The sequence below is a fragment of the Prionailurus viverrinus genome, chromosome A3, assembly GCF_022837055.1.
Source record: "Prionailurus viverrinus isolate Anna chromosome A3, UM_Priviv_1.0, whole genome shotgun sequence".
NCBI lineage: Eukaryota > Metazoa > Chordata > Mammalia > Carnivora > Felidae > Prionailurus > Prionailurus viverrinus.
In genome coordinates, this window is record NC_062563.1 from 109,059,035 (window position 1) to 109,081,475 (window position 22,441).

At 40.8% G+C, this 22,441-nt stretch overlaps 1 protein-coding gene across 2 annotated transcripts in view; it reads left to right on the forward strand.

Annotated features, from left to right (window-relative positions):
* The window catches only part of CDKL4 (cyclin dependent kinase like 4), a 59,369-nt gene that overhangs the window by 12,366 nt on the left and 24,562 nt on the right, over positions 1-22,441 (forward strand). For both annotated transcript variants that reach the window (XM_047851187.1, XM_047851188.1), the window contains exons 4-5: positions 3,736-3,959; positions 7,209-7,330. In XM_047851187.1, coding sequence (XP_047707143.1) covers positions 3,792-3,959; positions 7,209-7,330 — 290 coding nt within the window. In that variant the 5' untranslated portion in view covers positions 3,736-3,791. The remainder of the gene's footprint in view (positions 1-3,735; positions 3,960-7,208; positions 7,331-22,441) is intronic.

Sequence of the window (22,441 nt, forward strand, 5' to 3'; positions counted from 1 at the left end):
ATTGGTGTCTTGTTTTTTAGCCTTTATTTCTGAGATGATTTTGTCTTTTTCTTGTGTTTTTTTTCCTGAGTTCAATCAACTATCTTTTTTTTTCTTATTTATTTATTTTTTTGTTCACTTCTGGTCTTATTTGAATTTCTGATTCCAAGTGCTTTTCATATATCCAGATGAATGTTAGAAGATATTTAAATCGGTTTGGAGTGTTGTGTTAGTTTTCTTCTGCTTCACTGTTAGGTTTTTGGACATGATTTTCATCAGCTGAAATGTTCCATTCTCATTTCTATTTTCTTCCAATAATAGGTTTGTGTGGAGACCGCTTTCGTCTATTTGATTTCCTGGGCAAGTTTTGGCTTGTGATAGTTGACAGCAATCCTAGGTCAAGAGAGTCCGCTCTGTCAATGTGCCAAAGTGCAGTTTCTTTAATGAGTAGCACTTTTTTTTTTAATTAGGGGCAGAGAGATTTGCATGTCCTTCAGTTTTGGGGTTCTCTTTTGTCTTGCAGGGGCACAAATTTACCCTCTTGCTTCTTTTACTCTTCACTCTCCAGTCTCTGACAGAGATTGGATAAGCCTCTCCCTTCCCTCTTGCCCTTCTCTTCCCCAATAGTGTCACACTGACTGATGCCTTCTCGACATCCGTAACTTTTAAGTCCTTTCCCTGTGGTGACTGCTCTGATCCACTGAGACACTCTCAGTATTTTTCCACTTGTGATGTATTTTCTCTTTGGCTCGGGGGAAGGGGGGATGATTTTAAGTCTATCCCAGGCCCTTCATTTCCTCTCCTGTCTCCTTTACAGTTTTTCCAGATCCCACTGCATTTCTGTATTCGTTCTCTGCAGAGGCTTCTAGTGGGATCCTAGGAAATATCTCTTCCAGAATTTGGAGTGTACTTTTCTACTTAAGTTTTTAAATTCCTCTGTCTTTCCTATTATGTTGGAAGCATTTCATTTATGTGCATTTTCTTATTAAGTTTATTTTTATTTAAGAGAGAGATAGAGAGCAAGCCACATGTGGGGCCCAAACTCCCGAACTGTGTGATCATGACCTAAGCCAAAATCAAGAGTCAGATGCTTAACCAACGGAGCCACTCAGGCGCCCCAATATTTATGTGGTTTTATTGTCCTGGTTGATTTCTACAGCTTTGTGAAAGACACGTGACAAGATTAGAGTTAGACAGCCATCATTATCCTTGGCTATCTCAAAGTTCCCCACCATGTACATCTTTACAAACCGTTTAGGTAGAATGTGGAGCAGGTATGTGAACTTTGGGTAGAGGTAGAGGTAGAGGTAGAGGTAGAGGATAAGAAAGAAGGCATTTGGCTTAGAACAAACTGACTTTGAAACGATTCTATTTGTGTAGAGATAGTCATCAAACAGATAGTTGGGCTGTACCTCAGATAAGAGATAGAAATTACTGCTTCTTAAAACTCAGGTAGAGTCCTAGTAAGCTGGAATTAAAGCCATAAATCCCTTTGAGGAATTTCTGTCGTGGTCTAACTCCTGCCTGCATGCTCAGACCCATCTTCCATGAACATATAAGCCCTTTAGAAAGCAGACACCATTGAGAGGTTAACAGGTAAAGTACTATTTTTCTGGTGTTTTATTTTATCATATTCAGAAGTTTGGTTGATGTGTCTAAGAAATCTAAATATTAGTCTGAGAACTCAATCATTATTAAGCCAGTTAGGGAAAAAAAAAAGAAAATCATAGATCAATAGATCAAAATATCTATCTAGAGGGAAATCAGAACATAATACATAGACGAACATCATGAGTAAGCTTTCTGGCATATTCGTAGTTTCTTCAGTAACCATAGGGCTTATCGAGTAGGTTAAGTTCATAAATCCACAAAGATCTATACTGATAACTTTCTAAAGCAAATTCCTAGTTTCTACTGTTTTACCACCTGTAACTAGGCTAAAGAACAAATCTATGCATGTTTATATATAAACAGATTTAAGATAATAATACCTATATAAAAATACAGTATAAGTGATAGAGATTTCAGAACATAATCTGTGATGAATTTTCCATGTGTTATTTAAGAGTGTATGCTTCATTTTCATTTTCCATGTGTTATTTAAGAGTGTATGCTTCAGTTTTCTCCCTGTAATAAGAAAGAATAGAATCTACAAAAAAAAATGAGGCATTGTAAATGGTTTAGTAATAGTCATTTACCAAGGTAAACACTCCCCCAGTTGTGTCTTTCTATGGTGACGAGTGAGAGTAGATGATTTCTTTCTCCATTGAGACAATCTGTGGGTGGAAAAGATGTTAGTGAAGTAAAAAAGAAAAAGAAAGAGGATACTCATTTGAACATGAGAAATCTAAAAAGGGGTCACCTCTTTTACTTGACATTTTATTAATACTAAGACCTGGATAAAATGGTTCTCCAAACTGTGCATTCTTTTGAATTAACTGAGAGGCAGTATAGCCTAGTGATTGAAATTGTGATCTCTGGAGCTTGACTCCTGGATTCTAATTCCATACTAGCTTCACCTTGCCTTGGTTTTCTCATCCATATAATTGGATGAAAATCGCACTTACTTCATAGAATGGTTGTGCAAATTATATGTGATTTTCCTAGGACAATGTTATTTAAGGGCTAGCTCTTATTATCACTATTAGATTATATTAAGATTCTGCTGGATAAAGTGGGGTGGGATTTTTGAGACTTACTTGAATTTTTATATTTTTAATTCCTACACTAATTTCTTTAATTATCGTGGCCTTATTTGTTACTTACCATGTAATCCAGTCACCACAAAATTCACACATGGGTGATGCAGGACCAACAAATTAAATATTTCCATGGAAATCATTATGGATGTGAAAGCATTCGTGAAAAATTAGAGAAATCTGTCCTCTTTTTGTGCTTTTTCTTTTCTTTGGGAGCTAAGAATTTAAGGATATGTTCCTTCATACATATAAGAGCTAAGAGCTAGAAAGATTTTGTTACTGTTTTTAATGGCTGCTTTATTTGACAGTCCATATCTGCTCTTTCCTCTGTCCACCAGGTGGAAGTGTAGCACTTTGTACCTTGTCTGGTTCTCAGTTCTTCCTAACCCCCCTTGTCAAATGGGTGAGGAGAGAAAAGAGAAACAATGTAATCAAGAGTACAAAAATGTTCCTTCAGTTGGATTTTACAGCATCATATTTTAATCATTTACTTGAGGATAATGAAAATAGACTAGATAAGGTTCCTTTCCACGAATTCCTTAATTCAACTGAAGTAAATACAGACCCACTATAAGAAATATATGAGATCTTGGGGCACCTGGGCGGCTCAGTCAGTTAAGAGTCCGACTTCAGGTCATGATGTCACAGTTCATGGGTTCAAGTCCTGAATTGGGCTGTGTGCTGTCTGCCAGTGCAGAGCCTGCTTGGGATCCTCTGTCTCCATCTCTGTTTGGCCCCTCCCCACATCTTCTCTCTCTCTCTCTCTCTCTCTCTCTCTCTCTCTCTCTCTCTCTCAAAAGTAAATAAATGTTAAAAAAAATTTTTTTAATAAAAATCTTAAAATAAAAAAGAAATATATGAAATCTTTGCAGTAGCTCAAAGAACCACATAAAGACTGAACTAAACTGCCAAAATAATGTTCACATCTTTCTAAGTGTATTTAAAATTAATCGATGGAAATAAATCTCTGGCATCCTGAGTAAATTGGTTTTCTGTAAAAGATTGTGAGAACATTGACCTTGATGACTTGATCAAGCTGAGTCGTCTTATTTTCCAGGTGCAACATTGTGCTGCAAGGCAATCAATACAGTACCTTAAGTCACTTCAACCATAATGGAAAAGTATGAAAAATTAGCTAAGATTGGAGAGGGGTCCTATGGGGTTGTATTCAAATGCAGAAACAAAACCTCCGGACAAGTGGTAGCTATTAAAAAATTTGTGGAATCTGAAGATGATCCTGTTGTTAAGAAAATAGCACTAAGAGAAATACGTATGTTGAAGGTAGGTTAACTTTCTCTATATATCTATAACCTCATGGTATTGGATGAAATATATATGCCCAAATTACAATTTGAATGCATCTTAAAGTGGTGTTGTTTTTCTGATTGGACTTAAATTTCTTGGTATCCGCAACTATGGAAAATGAGTTGATTATCACTTTGGACTTTGGCAGCTCTGATCCTGAAGTACTTTCCATTCTGGTTGGTAAATATCTACTGTCCTGAGTCCCTTCATCCCAGTGTTCACCCTCCCCCACCCCCGCCTTTCTCCACTCATGCCCCACCCAATCCTCCTCCCCACAAACAGGCAACTAGAAGAGCATCTCCCGGCACAGGATCCCCCAGAACTGGACTGTGGCATCCATAGGGGTTGGTCCTTCCTGTGTTCCACTGGTTCTTAGACCTACTGAGTATCTCCCCCAGCTAGGTATACACATTTTTCACAAATAATTTGTTAGTTAGTTGTTGTTGTTGTTGTTGTTGTTGTTGTTGTTGTTGTTTAAGTAAGCTCTATCCCCAATGTGGGGCTTGAACTAGGACCTGGAGGTCAAGTCACATGCTCTACCAACTGAGCCAGCCAGGTGCCCCTAAAGTTGTTTTTACTCTGATAGAATTTGACACGTAAGATTCATAAGTCTTCAATGGAAATGTTTTCCTGTCCTAGAAATGTTACGGTTTTAGAACCAGAAAAGAACCTAGCGACACTTCTCATCCAGCACCTTATCTTATCAGGGAGGAAACTGAGGCACAGGGCAGCACCTCTCAAACATTAATGTGCATTGGAATCCCCAGGGGACTTTGCTAAAATGCAGGTACTGAGTTGAAGGTGTGTGGTCAGCCTGAGATGCAGCATTTCCAGCAAACTCCTTGGTGGCACAGAAGGTTTGGAGACCACACTTGGAATAACAGAAATGTGATTTATATCCTCAAGAACACACAGCCGATCTTCACTTTTGACATGTGTCATCTTTTTTTAGGAAAACCCCAGAAGTCAGTTTTTAAAGGGAGATAATAATTATCATATTATCTGTCCTTTCCAAGTATTGTTTGCAGCACGATTCCTAAAATTAATAATAGTTTAAAATATAATTTCATATACACCGACTGAGTTCTCAAGTACATCCATCATAAAAACCGGTTCACTGTTACCTCGCAGCCAGCAGAGGGCGCTGGTCAGCAGACAACATCACAGAGCTAAGCTCCAGGGTGTGTCTGACCTGGCTGTGGGTTGTTTTCTAATGAAAGTAATGCTTTTTTAATCCCCCACCTCCCGCCTACCCACGACTGCAAGTAAGGTTAATGCTCGTAGTACCTCCTGGGTCACAGTGCCCCAATTTGACTTGAAGGTAAAAAGTAGCCAGATTCCACCTCAGCTTGGTCTCTGGTGACGGTTCCCATAACGTACCCCTTTTCTGCTTTTGGTATGTTATACCCATGCATGCCCTGAACAGTTTCCTTCCATGATAAACTTCCCTTCCCTTCTTCCTATCCTCCTGTTATTTAAATGTGATTTGATTTTTGTCCTCCTTATCACCGGTGTTACTGATACAAGTCACTGTTTTCCTGGGCTAAGTTAATTTCATTTGCAAAGGGGATATGTATTGCTCATCTACCCCAAACCGGGTTTGACCAGGTTAGTATCTGTGAATCCCTTAGCCTCCTGGTAGAGACACTGTTTCACTTCCATCCTGTGGTTTTCAGTGTAGCACAAAGCAGCTGGCTTACCTGTGTGACCTGTTTCCTCCCGTTTGCCTCTCTGCTGTCTTAGACAACGGCAAGTTGATTTTATGCTCTGGACATATTTTTAATATGTAATGGAGTCCTTTTTCTCAAACTGGTGAACAGCAGACACATAGTTGCAGACTCATTTTTTTTTTCCTTCAAGTCATGCTTACAGGTACTAAAGTAGAGGAGGCTATCACTATTGGGCCTGCAAAGTATTTATGCAGCTCCTACTGTATACACAATACTGTGTTCCCCCTATATATCTTTCTGAGTAAGTGGTAGAGGGTTTGGAAAGTGATGTATCTATATACTGGAAAACAATAGGGAAGATGAGTTATATGAAACTAGGAGTGATCAGATGTCCTGATTCATAGCTTTTGTCCCAGAATCCGGTCTGGTTAGCACCCTCTTTCAAAAGCACCCTAGGGTGTGAGGGCGATCTGTCACCCCCTGGACTGCCAAAGGTGATTTGGCTGATCTGGCTGGCTAGGCTGTTTTCCTCCTCCTCCCTCACCACTCCATGTGCATCTTGGAGCTTGGAGCTACATGCTTGGCCGAAGAGGACGACCTTCCCTGATACAGGAGGACCGCTCTTCCGTCAAGGGTCTAGGAGTAGCTGCGTTCCCCTGCGACAACCTCCAAACGAGCTCTCAAAAGCCTCCTGGTTTGTGTGCTAACTTACATGGTGGCCCTAGCTGTAGGCAGGATGACCGTATCTGCCTATGTGCCTGGGACAGTCTTGGCTTATGCTTATTACCCTGATTGGATGATAAGTTATATAGTTAACTCTATGATGGATTATCTTCAGTAGAATTTTCCCTCTGGTTCATAGCATTAAACAGGTGCCTTGTGAAATCCTTCAGCTTGAGACGGAATTTAGCACATAAGACGTCTAAGCATAAGAGAGAACAATAGAATCAAAGAACAGAGATGAAAACATGATAAATAAATTAAAAACACACTGTGGGGACTCGTAGAATAGGCAGCTTAATCAGAGTTGAACGTTGGGATCTGGTATTTCTGAAAAACAACACGCAAATCCAGACTGGGTTTAAACCCATGACAATATGCAAACTTAGTGGGGATTAATAATTTTTAGGGCCTTTTACTCAGTAATTCCATTTCTTCAATTTTTTATTCAGGTTATTTTATGACCTGGATGTTCAGAATTTTCACAAACTACATAAAGTGTTTGTGGTATCAGTGCCTATATTTTAAGTTGTGCACTTTATTTGCCATCTCCAGAGAGATTCAAGCAGTTTAATTACAATCTATATACAGGTACATTAAATAAACTCTTAAAGAATTTATTTTAAAGAAGAAAAACATCTTCTTTTTCAACCTCAAGTTTCTATGATTCTTACCAAGAGTAGTTCCTCTTGTGAGTAACCATAATAAAATTATCCACAAGAGATGCACAGGGAATGGTAAGCAAGGCCTTCTATTGTTCAAATTGTAAGGGATCTGGGGAGAAACTACTATAAGAAATAAAATCACCAGACTTTGTATTTCAATTCCTTTGCAGCAATTAAAGCACCCAAACCTTGTGAACCTCATTGAGGTGTTCAGGAGAAAAAGGAAAATGCATTTAGTTTTTGAATACTGTGATCACACACTTTTAAATGAGCTGGAAAGAAACCCCAAAGGGTAAGTGACACACAAACTGAGGCTCTTGTGGCCATTTGGTTTCATTATATGTGGGATTAACTGTGGCAAATTTCAAATATGAAACACAGTCCTCTTTCTACCAAGATGTGTCTGCTGGCTACCCCTTTCCCATCTGAGTTAGGATGTGCTCAGAGGAACACGAATATTAACCTAGAATAAAAATATTTAGGAAGACAAATCTGCAAATATAAATCACAACGCATTTTGAGGCTAACTTCCCTACAGGCATACCTCGGAGATATTGCAGGTTTGGTGCTAAATCATTGCAATAAAGCCGACATTGCAATAAGGTGAGTCAAATGAATTTTTTGGCTTCCCAGTGCATACAGAAGTTATGTTTACACTATATTGTAGACTATTAAGTGCTCAATAGCATCATGTCTAAAAAAGCAATGTACATACCTTCATTTAAAAATATTTTATTGCTGAAAAATGCTAACCATCATCTGAACATTGAGCGAGTCATAACCACTGGTCCCAGATCACCATAAAATACAATAATAATGAAAAAGTTTGAAATATTAGGAGAATTACCAAACACAGAGACACAAAGTGAGCAAATGCTCTTGGAAAAATGGCGCCAGTGGACTGCCTCCACAGGGGATTTCCACAAACCTGCAATTTGTGAAAAAACACAATGTCTGTGAAGTACAATAAAGCAAAGCACAATAAAGCAGGGCAATAAAACGAGGTATGCCTGTCTTGGATTGTCTCAATTCAAGGAATGAACCATGGTTCAGTATTTGGATTCCACTAAAATCAGAATCCATATAATTCACTAAAAGGTTAAAGGAGAAAAAATACATGTGGTTGATAAAATTTGAAAAGGCAGTTGATAAATTCAACATCCTTTCCTGATTATTAAAAAAAAAAAAAAACCTTAGCAAAGTGGGGTTAAATGCTTTCCTAGTGCATATGCGTGCACACACATGCCCCTCTTCAAATCAACAGCTAGTTTTATACTCAGCACTAAAGGAACCACCATTGAAGTGAGAAATGAGGAAGTCAGTTGTCACTACCATAAGGCAACACTGTTCTGAGAGCTCTAGCCAATGTAATGTAATAAGAAAGACAAATAGATTATGTAACTTTGGAAACAAGATTGCACTGTCTTTATATGGATGATAGTATTCTACAAAATCTAAGATAATTGCCTAAAGGATCATTATAACCAGTGGAATTCAGTATAATGAGTACAGCACTCCAAATTCCACACATAAAAATCAACCGCTTTTGTATCAATGAGCACTTTAGGAAAGCTAGTGGAGAAGGATCTCATTCAAATATCAGTAACAAAAAAGTTTAGAAATAAAGATAAAAAGAATTGTTCAGACTCTACATAGGAAAGACTACAAAATTTAAGTGAGGTACATAAATGATTTTATTTAAATGAACATGTACTTCTGGGTAGAAATATTCATTATTATAAAGATATTGCTTCCCTAATTTACTTATTTATTGCACAAAATCTAATCAGAATGCCAATGGGATTTTTTTTTTTAACTTGAAAATCAAGTTCTCTAAATCAAGAAATTTTTTAAAAAGAAAAAAGGGGACTTTAACTGCCAAATATTAAATTATATCAGCTTTAGAGATTCCTTTGACAAAATGTACCATAAACAAAACTAAAAAAGAAGTGGCAAATTAGGTAATTATTTGCCAGATGAAGAATTAATATCATTTCACTTGCAGATTTTGCAAATCAAATGTTTTAAAAGATTAGTGCCCCATTTGAAAATATATTCATTCAAAAAAACTTGAGTAAAATACTGTTGTTTTTCCAGCTAGGTGCTAAGGATATAGCAGCAAACAGAACACATTAAAAAAGTTGCCTGGGGGTGCCTGGGTGGCTCAGTTGGTTGAGCGTCTGACTTCGGCTCAGGTCATGATCTCATGGTTAGTGAATTCGAGCCCCGCATCTGGCTCTGTGCTGACAGCTCAGGGCCTGGAGCCTGTTTCAGATTCTGTGTCTCCCTCTCTCTCTGCTCCACCCCTGTTAACACTCCACCTCTCTCTCAAAAATAAATAAAGATAAATAAATAAATAAATATTTATTTATTTATTTATTTATTTATTTATTTTTGAGACAGAATGTGAGTGGGGGAAGGGCAGAGAAAGGGGGGGTTCACAGATTTTGAAGCAGGCTCCAGGCTCTGCGCTGTCAGCACAGAGCCTGATGCAGGGCTCGAACTCATGAACTGTGAGATCATGACCTGAGCCAAAGTTGGCCACTTAACCTACTGAGCCACTCAGGCACCCCTAAATGGTTTTCATCTTTTAACCAAGAAAGGACATTTAGAGAAATTTGTAGTAAGAAAATAATCAGATAGGTGCAAAAAGTTACACATAAGAATGTTCAACACATCATTATTTACTACAACAACAACAAACTGGGACTGACCTAATTTTCCATTAGTAAAGCTTTGGTTAAATGCACTTTGCTGGGGCGCCTGGGTGGCGCAGTCGGTTAAGCGTCCGACTTCAGCCAGGTCACGATCTCGCGGTCCGGGAGTTCGAGCCCCGCGTCAGGCTCTGGGCTGATGGCTCAGAGCCTGGAGCCTGTTTCCGATTCTGTGTGTCCCTCTCTCTCTGCCCCTCCCCCGTTCATGCTCTGTCTCTCTCTGTCCCAAAAATAAATAAACATTGAAAAAAAAAATTTAAATGCACTTTGCTATATCCATACAATGGAACACTATGCATCCAACCCATTAATAAGGAAGTTGGATAGTTCATGTTCTGGGGAAAATGTTCATGAAATGTTATGTGAAAAAAAAAAGAGATTATAAAGCGTAATTTTCAGTATAATTGAAAATTTATTTTGAATTGCCCCTATATCCTAGTGAATGCACATATTTTCCTCTGAAAATAAAAATTAATTAAAAAACACAGTTTAAATGAGGAATTAATTCATAGTTCAACTTTATTGCAAACAAAATAGGGTTTTCTATTGGCTTAGACAACAGATTGTTCAGCCATCCTATAAGTTAATTTATAAATTACATTTTCATAAAACTTAGAAATATAATTTTTTTAATGTTTATTTATTTTTGAGAGAGCGAGAGACAGAGCATGAGTGGGGGAGGAGCAGAGAGAGGGAGACACAGAATCTGAGCAGGCTCCAGGCTCTGAGCTGTCAGCACAGAGCCCGACATGGGGCTCGAACTCACAGACCATGAGATCATGACCTGAGACAAAGTTGGACACTTAACTGACTGAGCCACCCAGGTACCCTCATTTTATTTTTTAGAGAGACAGAGTACAAGCAGGGGAGGGGCAGAGAGAGGGGGGGGACACAGAATCCAAAGCAGGCTCCAGGCTCCGAATTGTCAGCACAGAGCCTGATGCAGCCTTGAACTCACTAAGCACGAGATCATGACCTGAGGCGAAGTTGGACGCTTAACCAACTGAGCCACCCAGGTGCCCCTTTGAAACTTACAAATATAATTGTTCAAGGCCCTGAAAATAAAACGTACAGTACATACTACACGTGTACCTGTTTAATTGAACTAAACATCTTTCTCTTCCCTCTATGATGCATAAGCTTTCCTGCTGGTAGGACTTAGCTGATGCTCTTCCTTTAATCTAGAATATTCTAAACTTTTCCACTTTCCCTATCTCTATCATAATCTTTACAATGAGAAATCCTATCCCCCACTCCCTTCTTAAAACCTACTTAGAGAACAGCCAGGAGAGTGTAAAACCAGTGACTAGCAAACAGAGGCAAACAACCAGGCCACATACATACCAACCCTCTTTGAGCCGTTGTTTATTAGGGTAAATTCGCGGTTTGGGGAAGTCACGGTGTGCAGCCATGAGACAATCGACGTGGTGGATGTGTGGGATGGGCTGTGGGATGGTGAGATGATCATCCAGAGACCCGAGGACTAAGTTACCTCATGAAGAAGAGCTGATTTAACACTGAGATGGTGAAAGTACTGCTTCCTCTGCCAGATGGAACCTCTGGTGTCCTCTGCTTTGTGGGGAGCACAAAAAGCATTTGTTAGATAATAGCGGCATAGCGAGTACTGAGTACTGCGACAGTGTCGGATTTGCTCGGGTAAAGAAACCACATGGATATACAGCAACTGAAATTGGCATCATCTGGTTAAACTTAAAACGATCTAGTCCCATTCTGTGTTCTACAGTAAGTACAATGGGTAAGTTAATTGGTGATGTGATAGACATTGCCTTCCCGCCAGAGAAAGGATTTTCTTTCCCATTGCACCATGTATAATGGAATAATCCTGCCTTCAGGAAGCTTAAAATCTAATGAGGAATCAGAGATACAAAAGAAAAATTAGAAATGATTATAATGTTATAAAACTACTAATGGGTTTATAAAACTATGGCTGTCCACTCCACTTCTGGCTGACAATAGCATATTATGTACATCTGTAAACCAGGGCTTCAATTTCTTTTTTTTTTTTTTCAATTTTAGCTTTATTGAGTTATAGTTGACACATAAACGGTTTGAATTTCTTTCTCTTTCTCAGTTAACTGTTCACAGAAAATTTCCCGTGAGACCGGGTGTGGTCTGGTGGAGAGATAGCAGTGAATCATGAGTACTGAGAAATACATTAGTGAGGGTTGCACAAGCGTCATGTCCCAGATTATGAAGTGGGGAGATCCTTTCTCTGAAATGGCTTCCTGATTTCCGCGGGGATGGTGGGATCGCTGGATGACAGAAACCAAGTAGTAGTACTTCGTTTCCAGAATTGCTGTAATAGGCAACAGAGCCATAGTGATGATCAAATGTTTTAATTAACCATAGGTTCTCTCAAACCAAAATAGATGGGCAGATCACTAAAGTCCCGTTTGTTCTATAAAAACTGGGGACTAGAAGCTTGACTTGAGTCACCCCAGTAGCCAATTCACAGATCCAGGGCCTTGTGAACCAAGGGAAGACGGCTGTCCTTGAAGCATAGCCCTACAATGACATCACACATATGTATTTAATTCTTCCGCTTAGCCTGCCCTAAAGTAGTCTGCCGCCATTTACAGGACAGTTGTGCACTGGGAAAAGAGAAATACCCTATCTTTTGGGAATTACTGGACAATGCTCTGAGGTAAAACAAGTCCCCAGTGACTTTGAAAGCCACTGTGGTTCATCAGTTTTGGGGGGATGGGGAGCATTAAGCATTAGGTCTTGACTCAAATCCATCTCATGATCATCCTACCACATCCACAAATCCATCCTTGGGATTATTTCCCCATTTCCTAACTGGGTAGTTGAAATAGATACACTAACAGATGGAAAAAGAGCCAGTTGGCTCTGACCCAAGGAATGAAAACTCTTGTGGTAGGAAGAACCTATCAGAAGTGTCTGGTAGGCTGCTTCTTTACCAAAATAGAAAACTGAAAGCCATACTACGTATTCAAGGAAGAGCATAAATTGGTGCTACCATTATACAATTTGAGGAGACACAGTTGGGAGGTAGATAAGCATGTTGCATGTGCAGAATCCTCTCCAACACTCCTATCTCCTCAGATCTTTGGATCTCCTCCTCCTCATTTTCCTAATTAATTTCTGGCAGTCAACTTCAATTGCCATAGACAACCATTTCGTCTAGGTTTCAATCAACCAATTTAGCAATCAACTAGACCCACTCCTAGCTGCTCCAGATAGTCTGTTGAAACTAGAATCTCTAGTAAGTTTGCCCATAGTGTTATAATCAGCCCAGTCTAAAATTATGATTCTTCCTGTCTGGTCCTACATCAGTGAAATCCATTTTTACATGCATTCACCACTGTAAATTAGCAACATCTTATAGTTCTTTTTTTGCTGCACAAACCCTTTTCCTCTGTTTGACTTTGTAATAGGCCCCCTGGGACATGCTGAAATCTGACTTTGAGAGGTGATGGGGGGAGGAGCCTTGAGAAGAGGCATCCCCAGGCCATGCACCTGCCTCAAGTGAGAACACTAGAGGCTTCTTGTCAAGGCAAAATCAGCCTCATCATACAAGTCTGGCCACTGCTTTGCACGACACGGGATGTTTGGTGGGAAACTGGGGTGCTCTTAGTAATATGAATACTCCCAAGCATCACATTTCAATTCTTGAGGCTTAGATAGCTCTTTCTCAGTTAATTAACCGAGAAACTAATTAAACTCACACAAGTCAAATCTATGTTGTCACTTAGTACCCTGTAGGATTATTCTCACTGTCTGATTTTTCAGTCATTTCACAGTATTCCTATGGGTCCACAAAGTGAGCCCTATAGACATAAGTAAAAAGGGGTTCTTTTAGGGCAAGCATTGAAACTCTGGCTTCTTAACTGTGCCTTGAACCAAGATATAAAAGCCCTAAACGTGACCTCTTTAAAAATTTCTCATCAAGTTAGAAAGAGCCAGCACACCCCACTCTTCTTTGATTATTTACGTTTCCCATATTATTCTATCACATTCAGTCCACCAAAGCCCTGCCTTGAGAGGGCACTTTTTCCAGATGACCACAGATGATGATTTAACAATTATCTCATCACTAGGTGCCCATCTACCATCTATTCCAGTCACTAATGGTAATTAAGTTCTTCTGCCTTCAGACCTAATTAAATCAGATAGCCAATCCCCAATTCCCAATCCTTTTTGCCCATATCTACTTCTGGTATTGAATTCTGAGCAGGTTAGGATTCAACAACATAATTCACTCCAGCTAGTTTAAGCAAAAAGGGATTTATTACGGAGTGTTAGTTTATAAAATTTCTGGGAGTGCCAGAGAAACAAGCTTAATTTAAGTACCTAATGGATACCAGGTACCTTTCTAGGCCTTGGAGCCACAATAAGGGACAAGACAAAGTCCTTGAATTGGAAGAAAGCACAAGGAGTCAGGGAATGCCTAGGGAAAGGAGGAGAATGGACCATAAACACAAAGATCTGGGGGTCACAAGCCTAGGCACGTTTAGGGAATGGCAGGAACCGATGGGGCTGGGGCAGAGTACCTGTGGGAATGTGGGAGGAGATAGAAGGGGAGGAGGACAGTGTGAAGGGGCTGGTAGACCAGAGTAATTAGGTTGGCTTTCATTCTAGGATAGCAAGGGTTTACCGAGAAGAACTCCTTTCATCTCGGGTCCTGACAATGAAATCAGATTTTCCCATATTAAGTTATATAACAAATTAAAACAAAGATGCTGCATTCTGATGTGAGCATCAGGATTCCCCTGAGTGACCAAGAGAGAGAGAGAGAAGTCCCCTGAGCAATCCAGTCTGAATTCCCTGATGGCGCCACCCTTATTACAGTCTTGAGCTAGGATGTCTAGTTTTTGCTCTGAGGCCTTCATTATTCCTTGCAATATCCGTTTCTGCACTCCCCCCAGAGGATGATATTTAAACACTGAGTGTCAGTTGACTTCTTCAGAAGGTTTTATTTCCCTTCAGAACACTTTGAGGAATGCTGCCTGTGGCTGAATAATGTTGCAACTCTCTATCTTTCTGGAATGAGCACTGTGTGAATCTGTATTCTCTTTGATAACTATCTTCTCTTTGTAGGGTCAGTGGTATTTGTTTGTAGTTGGTATTTTGTATATATGTTGTGTTGCCTGTGATGGAACCTGCCTTCTTGGAATCTGAGCTGACTATTCTGTTTAGGGGCACGCCATGACACTTGATGTGAGATGCCATGAAACAAAGACTCCTCTTCCACAGTGAGAGCTCAGGACCTCCTTATGGCATTAGTTCATGCCTGATTCCATGTTATCGACGCTAGAACCCTGGGTCCTGCCAGTCCCCACCTTGTTTCCCGATCCCAGGACTTGAGCCCCTGTGCCAGCCGTCCTTTGATCCCACCTGGCATTCCATTTCTGCATGAATCGGGTCCAGTGTTACTCTTGCTGGTCCCTCACAAGGACTGAAATCCACCTCCCTTCCCTCCACCACCACCACTGTCATCAGAATCACCCGATCTCACCAGCATTATTAAATTTGCCACCTAATTAGCCTTCCTGTATCTGCTTTGCCCCCAGAAATCCATTCTCCATATTATGCCACTTGCCTTCTTGAGTCCTTTCAATGACTTTCCTTTAGATTCACAGTAAAATCCAAATTACCTACCCAGATCTGTAATCCCTCCATGACTTGGCCTCTGCCAGCCTCACCTTCTTCACTCATGCTTTGGCCACACTGGCCTCCTTATTGCTTTTCCCACACTCCCCATTCTTTCTTACCTCAGGGCCTGTTGCTAGTCTTTTGAGGCTCTTTTTGTCTTTGTATAGTATCTGAGTCCCGTCTGCTGGCCTCACCTGATCTCAGACCCTCATTTCCTGAACCTATGGAGATACTAAAACCCAGACTCTTAGGGCATAGACTTCTTAATAAACTTGCAGGGCACTGTTCCATTTTTACACATGAGGAACACTGAAGGCACATATAACTGGCCCAAGGTTATAAAACTTGGAAGCAGGGATTTGAACCGTGCCTTATAGTGCTCAAAAATGGCTGTACTATTCTATTACAAAAACATTTAAGCGATGTCTCCAGCTTGGCTCTGGGCAAAGAGGGGAAAAAGATCAAGTTATATCAGAATTCAGTGTGAGAAACAGAAATGGCTCTAGATACTTCCAGTGGAAAGGGATTAATACTGAGAATTAGGGGCTTTCACAATATTAATAATACTTAATAATTAGAAGAGCTGGAGTCAAAGGGCTGCCGTCAGCCTGTGAATATCAAGAACATGCTGCCATAATTGTGACCCGAGATCAGAAAACTGCCCCGAGAAAAATACCTCCACACACTTGCTGCTTCTCCATATATGCCCCAGCTCCACACGGTGGTGTCTTATGTGGACCAGCGACACCTGCAGGATGAGTTTAGTTTTTAAAAAGTGATCTAGGAGCGCCTGGGTGGCTCTTGATTTCTGTTCAGGTCACGATCTCACGGTTGGTGAGTTCGAGCCCCACACGGGGCTCCTCGCTGACAGGTGGATCCCACTTGGGATTCTTCCCCTCTCTCTGCCCCTCCCCCACATGCACTCTCTCTGTCTCTCAAAATAAAGAGAAACTTCTAAAAAATTGATCTAAACATAGGATTTACATTTCCAAATATGATAAAATATTAAAGCTGAATGACTAGGTGTGTTTGGGATATTTGATAATCCTAAATTTTTTAATTAAAAAATTTTACAGTAGGCATTTAGCAAAAGACATCTTGTGTTTCAGATTTTTGAAACTATGCAACCAGCAACCCCCATCTCCATGAATAGGGTTGAAAAACAAACAACACCCGGATAAAAATATTTGCGGCACATATGCTGACTCCAGTGTATGTTGAGCCTTCATAAATCAACTTAAAAAAACTTTTTAAAGTTTTTATTTATTTTTGAGAGACAGAGAAAGAGCATGCATGGGGGAGGAGCAGAGAGAGAGGGAGACATGGAACCCGAAGCAGGATCCAGGCTCAGAGATGTCAGCACAAAACCCGTTGCAGGGCTCAAACCCATGAACCATGAGATCATGACCTGAGCTGAAGTCGGACGCTTAACTGACTGAGCCACCCAGGCGTCCCTTCATGAATCAATTTTAAAAAGAGTAAACAGACCAGTCAAAAAAGACATAAAGGCCATGAACAGGAAGTACACAAAAGAAGAAATGTAATGTCCAATAATCATGTGAAAATTAAAAGTCACTAGTAATTAGTAAAATAGAAATGAAAACCAAAATGAGCTTTTTATTTTAACCACAGATTGGCAAACATAACATTGGCAAAACCGGCTGTTGGCAAGACAATGAGGGGACAGGGGCTTCGATGCGCAGATGTTTGGTGGGAGCGTTAATGGGTCTAACCTTTCTTAGAGAAGGTAGTTTGGAAGTATGTAACTGAAAGCGTCTTCAGAGGGACAGTGATGTGAGCAATGGCAAAATGTCAGCAGAAAGTTACGGGGAATGTAATTGCTATCATCTATAGAGATGGCTACATGAAGTAGACTCATCCCAGATGGAGTGGAAGTTACCCAGATCCCCATTTCCGCAATGGAAAATACCTTCCAGTATTTCCAGGGCTCTGCAGGGACAAGAAGCATCCAGCCTTCCATCCTCCTGGGGGCTGTGTTCTCCCTGGCTTCCCCTGGCTGGGGACCTGCCTGCTTACCGGGTGTACGAAACTTACAAAACAACTGTAGCACGTGTTCGAGTGTGTTTACCACCAAGCCCTCGGAAGTCAGTCTTCCAGTTTGCCCTTCCTCCTACAGGTCCTACCTGCAGAATCAAAATGTAACTTGTGCCTACCGTTAGCCTTAGAAATCCCACCTCTAGAACTTACCTTAAAAAGATGATTATAGATGTTCATTGACATGTTGTTTCTAGTTATAAAATTGGGTCAACCTAATTGCTCACCAGTGGGAACTAAGTAAGTAAACTATGACACATCCATATAATGAGACCATGAAATAGGTGTAAACGTATTAGTATTTGTGCCGCTATGTATTAAAATGTTTCTGAAAGAGGTGGGGGGAGTTGCAGAAGATGAAATGTATGACTAGCCAGGTGTGAGAGAGATTTCGTCACGGATATGCTTTTATACTCTTTAAATGTTGAGCCATACGAACACATATATTTAAAATTAAAGTTAAAAAGTAAATGCAGGGTTTTTTTCACGGGCAAGATGGCGGCTTAGGAGGACGCTGGGCTCACCGCACGTCCTGCTGATCACTTAGATTCCATCTACACCTGCCTAAATAACCCAGAAAACAACAGAGGATTAGCAGAACGGAGTCGCCGGAGCCAAACGCAGACGAGAGGCCCGCGGAAGAGGGTAGGAAGGGCGGCGAGGCAGTGCGCGCTCCACGGACTGGCGGGAGGGAGCCGGGGCGGAGGGGCGGCTCGCAGGCCAAGCAGAGCCCCTGAGACTGGCTTGCAAAAGCGGAGGGGCCTGACGGACTGTGGGACTGTGTTCCGACAGCAAGCGCGACTTAGCGTCTGGGAGGTCATAAGTTAACAGCTCTGCTCGGAAAGCGGGAAGGCTGGAGGACAAGGGGAGGGAGAGCTGCTGAGCCCCCTGACAACAGAGCTCAGTTTGGTGGGGAACAAAGGCGCTCGCCAGCGCCATCTCCCCCGCCCATCCCCCAGCCAAAATCCCAAAGGGAACCGGTTCCTGCCAGGGAACTTGCTCGCTCCGCGCAAACACCCAACTCTGCGCTTCTGCGGAGCCAAACCTCCGGCAGCAGATCTGACTCCCTCCCGCTGCCACAGGGCCCCTCCTGAAGTGGATCACCTAAGGAGAAGCGATCTAAGCCTGCCCCTCCTGCCCCCGTGCACCTTGCCTACCCACCCCAGCTAATACTCCAGATCCCCAGCATCACAAGCCTGGCAGGGTGCAAGTAGCCCAGACGAGCCACACCACCCCACAGTGAATCCCGCCCCTAGGAGAGGGGAAGAGAAGGCACACACCAGTCTGACTGTGGCCCCAGCGGTGGGCTGGGGGCAGACATCAGGTCTGACTGCGGCCCCGCCCACCAACTCCAGTTATACACCACAGCACAGGGGAAGTGCCCTGCAGGTCCTCACCACGCCAGGGACTATCCAAAATGACCAAGCGGAAGAATTCCCCTCAGAAGAATCTCCAGGAAATAACAACAGCTAATGAGCTGATCAAAAAGGACTTAAATAATATAACAGAAAGTGAATTTACAATAATAGTCATAAAATTAATCGCTGGGCTTGAAAACAGTATACAGGACAGCAGAGAATCTCTTGCTACAGAGATCAAGGGACTAAGGAACAGTCACGAGGAGCTGAAAAACGCTTTAAATGAAATGCATAACAAAATGGAAACCACCACAGCTCGGCTTGAAGAGGCAGAGGAGAGAATAGGTGAACTAGAAGATAAAGTTATGGAAAAAGAGGAAGCTGAGAAAAAGAGAGATAAAAAAATCCAGGAGTATGAGGGGAAAATTAGAGAACTAAGTGATGCAATAAAGAGAAATAATATACGCATAATTGGTATCCCAGAGGAGGAAGAGAGAGGGAAAGGTGCTGAAGGGGTACTTGAAGAAATAATAGCTGAGAACTTCCCTAAACTGGGGAAGGAAAAAGGCATTGAAATCCAAGAGGCACAGAGAACTCCCTTCAGACGTAACTTGAATCGATCTTCTGCACGACATATCATAGTGAAACTGGCAAAATACAAGGATAAAGAGAAAATTCTGAAAGCAGCGAGGGGTAAACGTGCCCTCACATATAAAGGGAGACCTATAAGACTCGTGACTGATCTCTCTTTTGAAACTTGGCAGGCCAGAAAGAATTGGCACGAGATTTTCAGGGTGCTAGACAGAAAAAATATGCAGCCAAGAATCCTTTATCCAGCAAGTCTGTCATTTAGAATAGAAGGAGAGATAAAGGTCTTCCCGAACAAACAAAAACTGAAGGAATTTGTCACCACTAAACCAGCCCTACAAGAGATCCTAAGGGGGACCCTGTGAGACAAAGTCCCAGAGACATCACTACAAGCATAAAACATACAGACATCACAATGACTCTAAACCCGTATCTTTCTATAATAACACTGAATGTAAATGGATTAAATGCGCCAACCAAAAGACATAGGGTATCAGAATGGATAAAAAAACAAGACCCATCTATTTGCTGTCTACAAGAGACTCATTTTAGACCTGAGGACACCTTTAGATTGAGAGTGAGGGGATGGAGAACTATTTATCATGCTACTGGAAGCCAAAAAAAAGCTGGAGTAGCCATACTTATATCAGACAAACTAGACTTTAAATTAAAGGCTGTAACAAGAGATGAAGAGGACATTATATAATAGTTACAGGGTCTATCCATCAGGAAGAGGTAACAATTATAAATGTCTATGCGCCAAACACCGGAGCCCCCAAATATATAAAACAATTACTCATAAACATAAGCAACCTTATTGATAAGAATGTGGTAATTGCAGGGGACTTTAACACCCCACTTACAGAAATGGATAGATCATCTAGACACACGGTCAATAAAGAAACAAGGGCCCTGAATGACACATTGGATCAGATGGACTTGACAGATATATTTAGAACTCTGCATCCCAAAGCAACAGAATATACTTTCTTCTCGAGTGCACATGGAACATTCTCCAAGATCATATACTGGGTCACAAAACAGCCCTTCATAAGTTTACAAGAATTGAAATTATACCATGCTTACTTTCAGACCACAATGCTATGAAGCTTGAAATCAACCACAGAAAAAAGTCTGGAAAACCTCCAAAAGCATGGAGGTTAAAGAACACCCTACTAACGAATGAGTGGGTCAACCAGGCAATTAGAGAAGAAATTAAAAAATATATGGAAACAAACGAAAATGAAAATACAACAATCCAAATGCTTTGGGACGCAGCAAAGGCAGTCCTGAGAGGAAAATACATTGCCATCCAGTCCTATCTCAAGAAACAAGAAAAATCCCAAATACAAACTCTAACAGCACACCTAAAGGAACTAGAAGCAGAACAGCAAAGGCAGCCTAAACCTAGCAGAAGAAGAGAAATAATAAAGATCAGAGCAGAAATAAACAATATAGAATCTAAAAAAACTGTAGAGCAGATCAACGAAACCAAGAGTTGGTTTTTTGAAAAAATAAACAAAATTGACAAACCTCTAGCCAGGCTTCTCAAAAAGAAAAGGGAGATGACCCAAATAGATAAAATCATGAATGAAAATGGAATTATTACAACCAATCCCTCAGAGATACAAGCAATTATCAGGGAATACTATGAAAAATTATATGCCAACAAACTGGACAACCTGGAAGAAATGGACAAATTCCTGAACACCCACACGCTTCCAAAACTCAATCAGGAGGAAATAGAAAGCTTGAACAGACCCATAACCAGCGAAGAAATTGAATCGGTTATCAAAAATCTCCCAACAAATAAGAGTCCAGGACCAGATGGCTTCCCAGGGGAGTTCTACCAGACGTTTAAAGCAGAGATAATACCTATCCTTCTCAAGCTAATCCAAGAAATAGAAAGGGAAGGAAAACTTCCAGACTCATTCTATGAAGCCAGTATTACTTTGATTCCTAAACCAGACAGAGACCCAGTAAAAAAAGAGAACTACAGGCCAATATCCCTGATGAATATGGATGCAAAAATTCTCAATAAGATACTAGCAAATCGAATTCAACGGCATATAAAAAGAATTATTCACCATGATCAAGTGGGATTCATTCCTGGGATGCAGGGCTGGTTCAACATTCGCAAATCAATCAACGTGATACATCACATTAACAAAAAAAAAGAGAAGAACCATATGATCCTGTCAATCGATGCAGAAAAGGCCTTCGACAAAATCCAGCACCCTTTCTTAATAAAAACGCTTGAGAAAGTCGGGATAGAAGGAACATACTTAAAGATCATAAAAGCCATTTATGAAAAGCCCACAGCTAACATCATCCTCAACGGGGAAAAACTGAGAGCTTTTTCCCTGAGATCAGGAACACGACAAGGATGCCCACTCTCACCGCTGCTGTTTAACATAGTGCTGGAAGTTCTAGCATCAGCAATCAGACAACAAAAGGAAATCAAAGGCATCAAAATTGGCAAAGATGAAGTCAAGCTTTCGCTTTTTGCAGATGACATGATATTATACATGGAAAATCCGATAGACTCCACCAAAAGTCTGCTAGAACTGATACAGGAATTCAGCAAAGTTGCAGGATACAAAATCAATGTACAGAAATCAATTGCATTCTTATACACTAACAATGAAGCAACAGAAAGACAAATAAAGAAACTGATCCCATTCACAATTGCACCAAGAAGCATAAAATACCTAGGGATAAATCTAACCAAAGATGTAAAGGATCTGTATGCTGAAAATTATAGAAAGCTTATGAAGGAAATTGAAGAAGATTTAAAGAAATGGAAAGACATTCCCTGCTCATGGATTGGAAAAATAAATATTGTCAAAATGTCAATACTACCCAAAGCTATCTACACATTCAATGCAATCCCAATCAAAATTGCACCAGCATTCTTCTCGAAACTAGAACAAGCAATCCTAAAATTCATATGGAACCACAAAAGGCCCCGAATAGCCAAAGGAATTTTGAAGAAGAAGACCAAAGCAGGAGGCATCACAATCCCAGACTTTAGCCTCTACTACAAAGCTG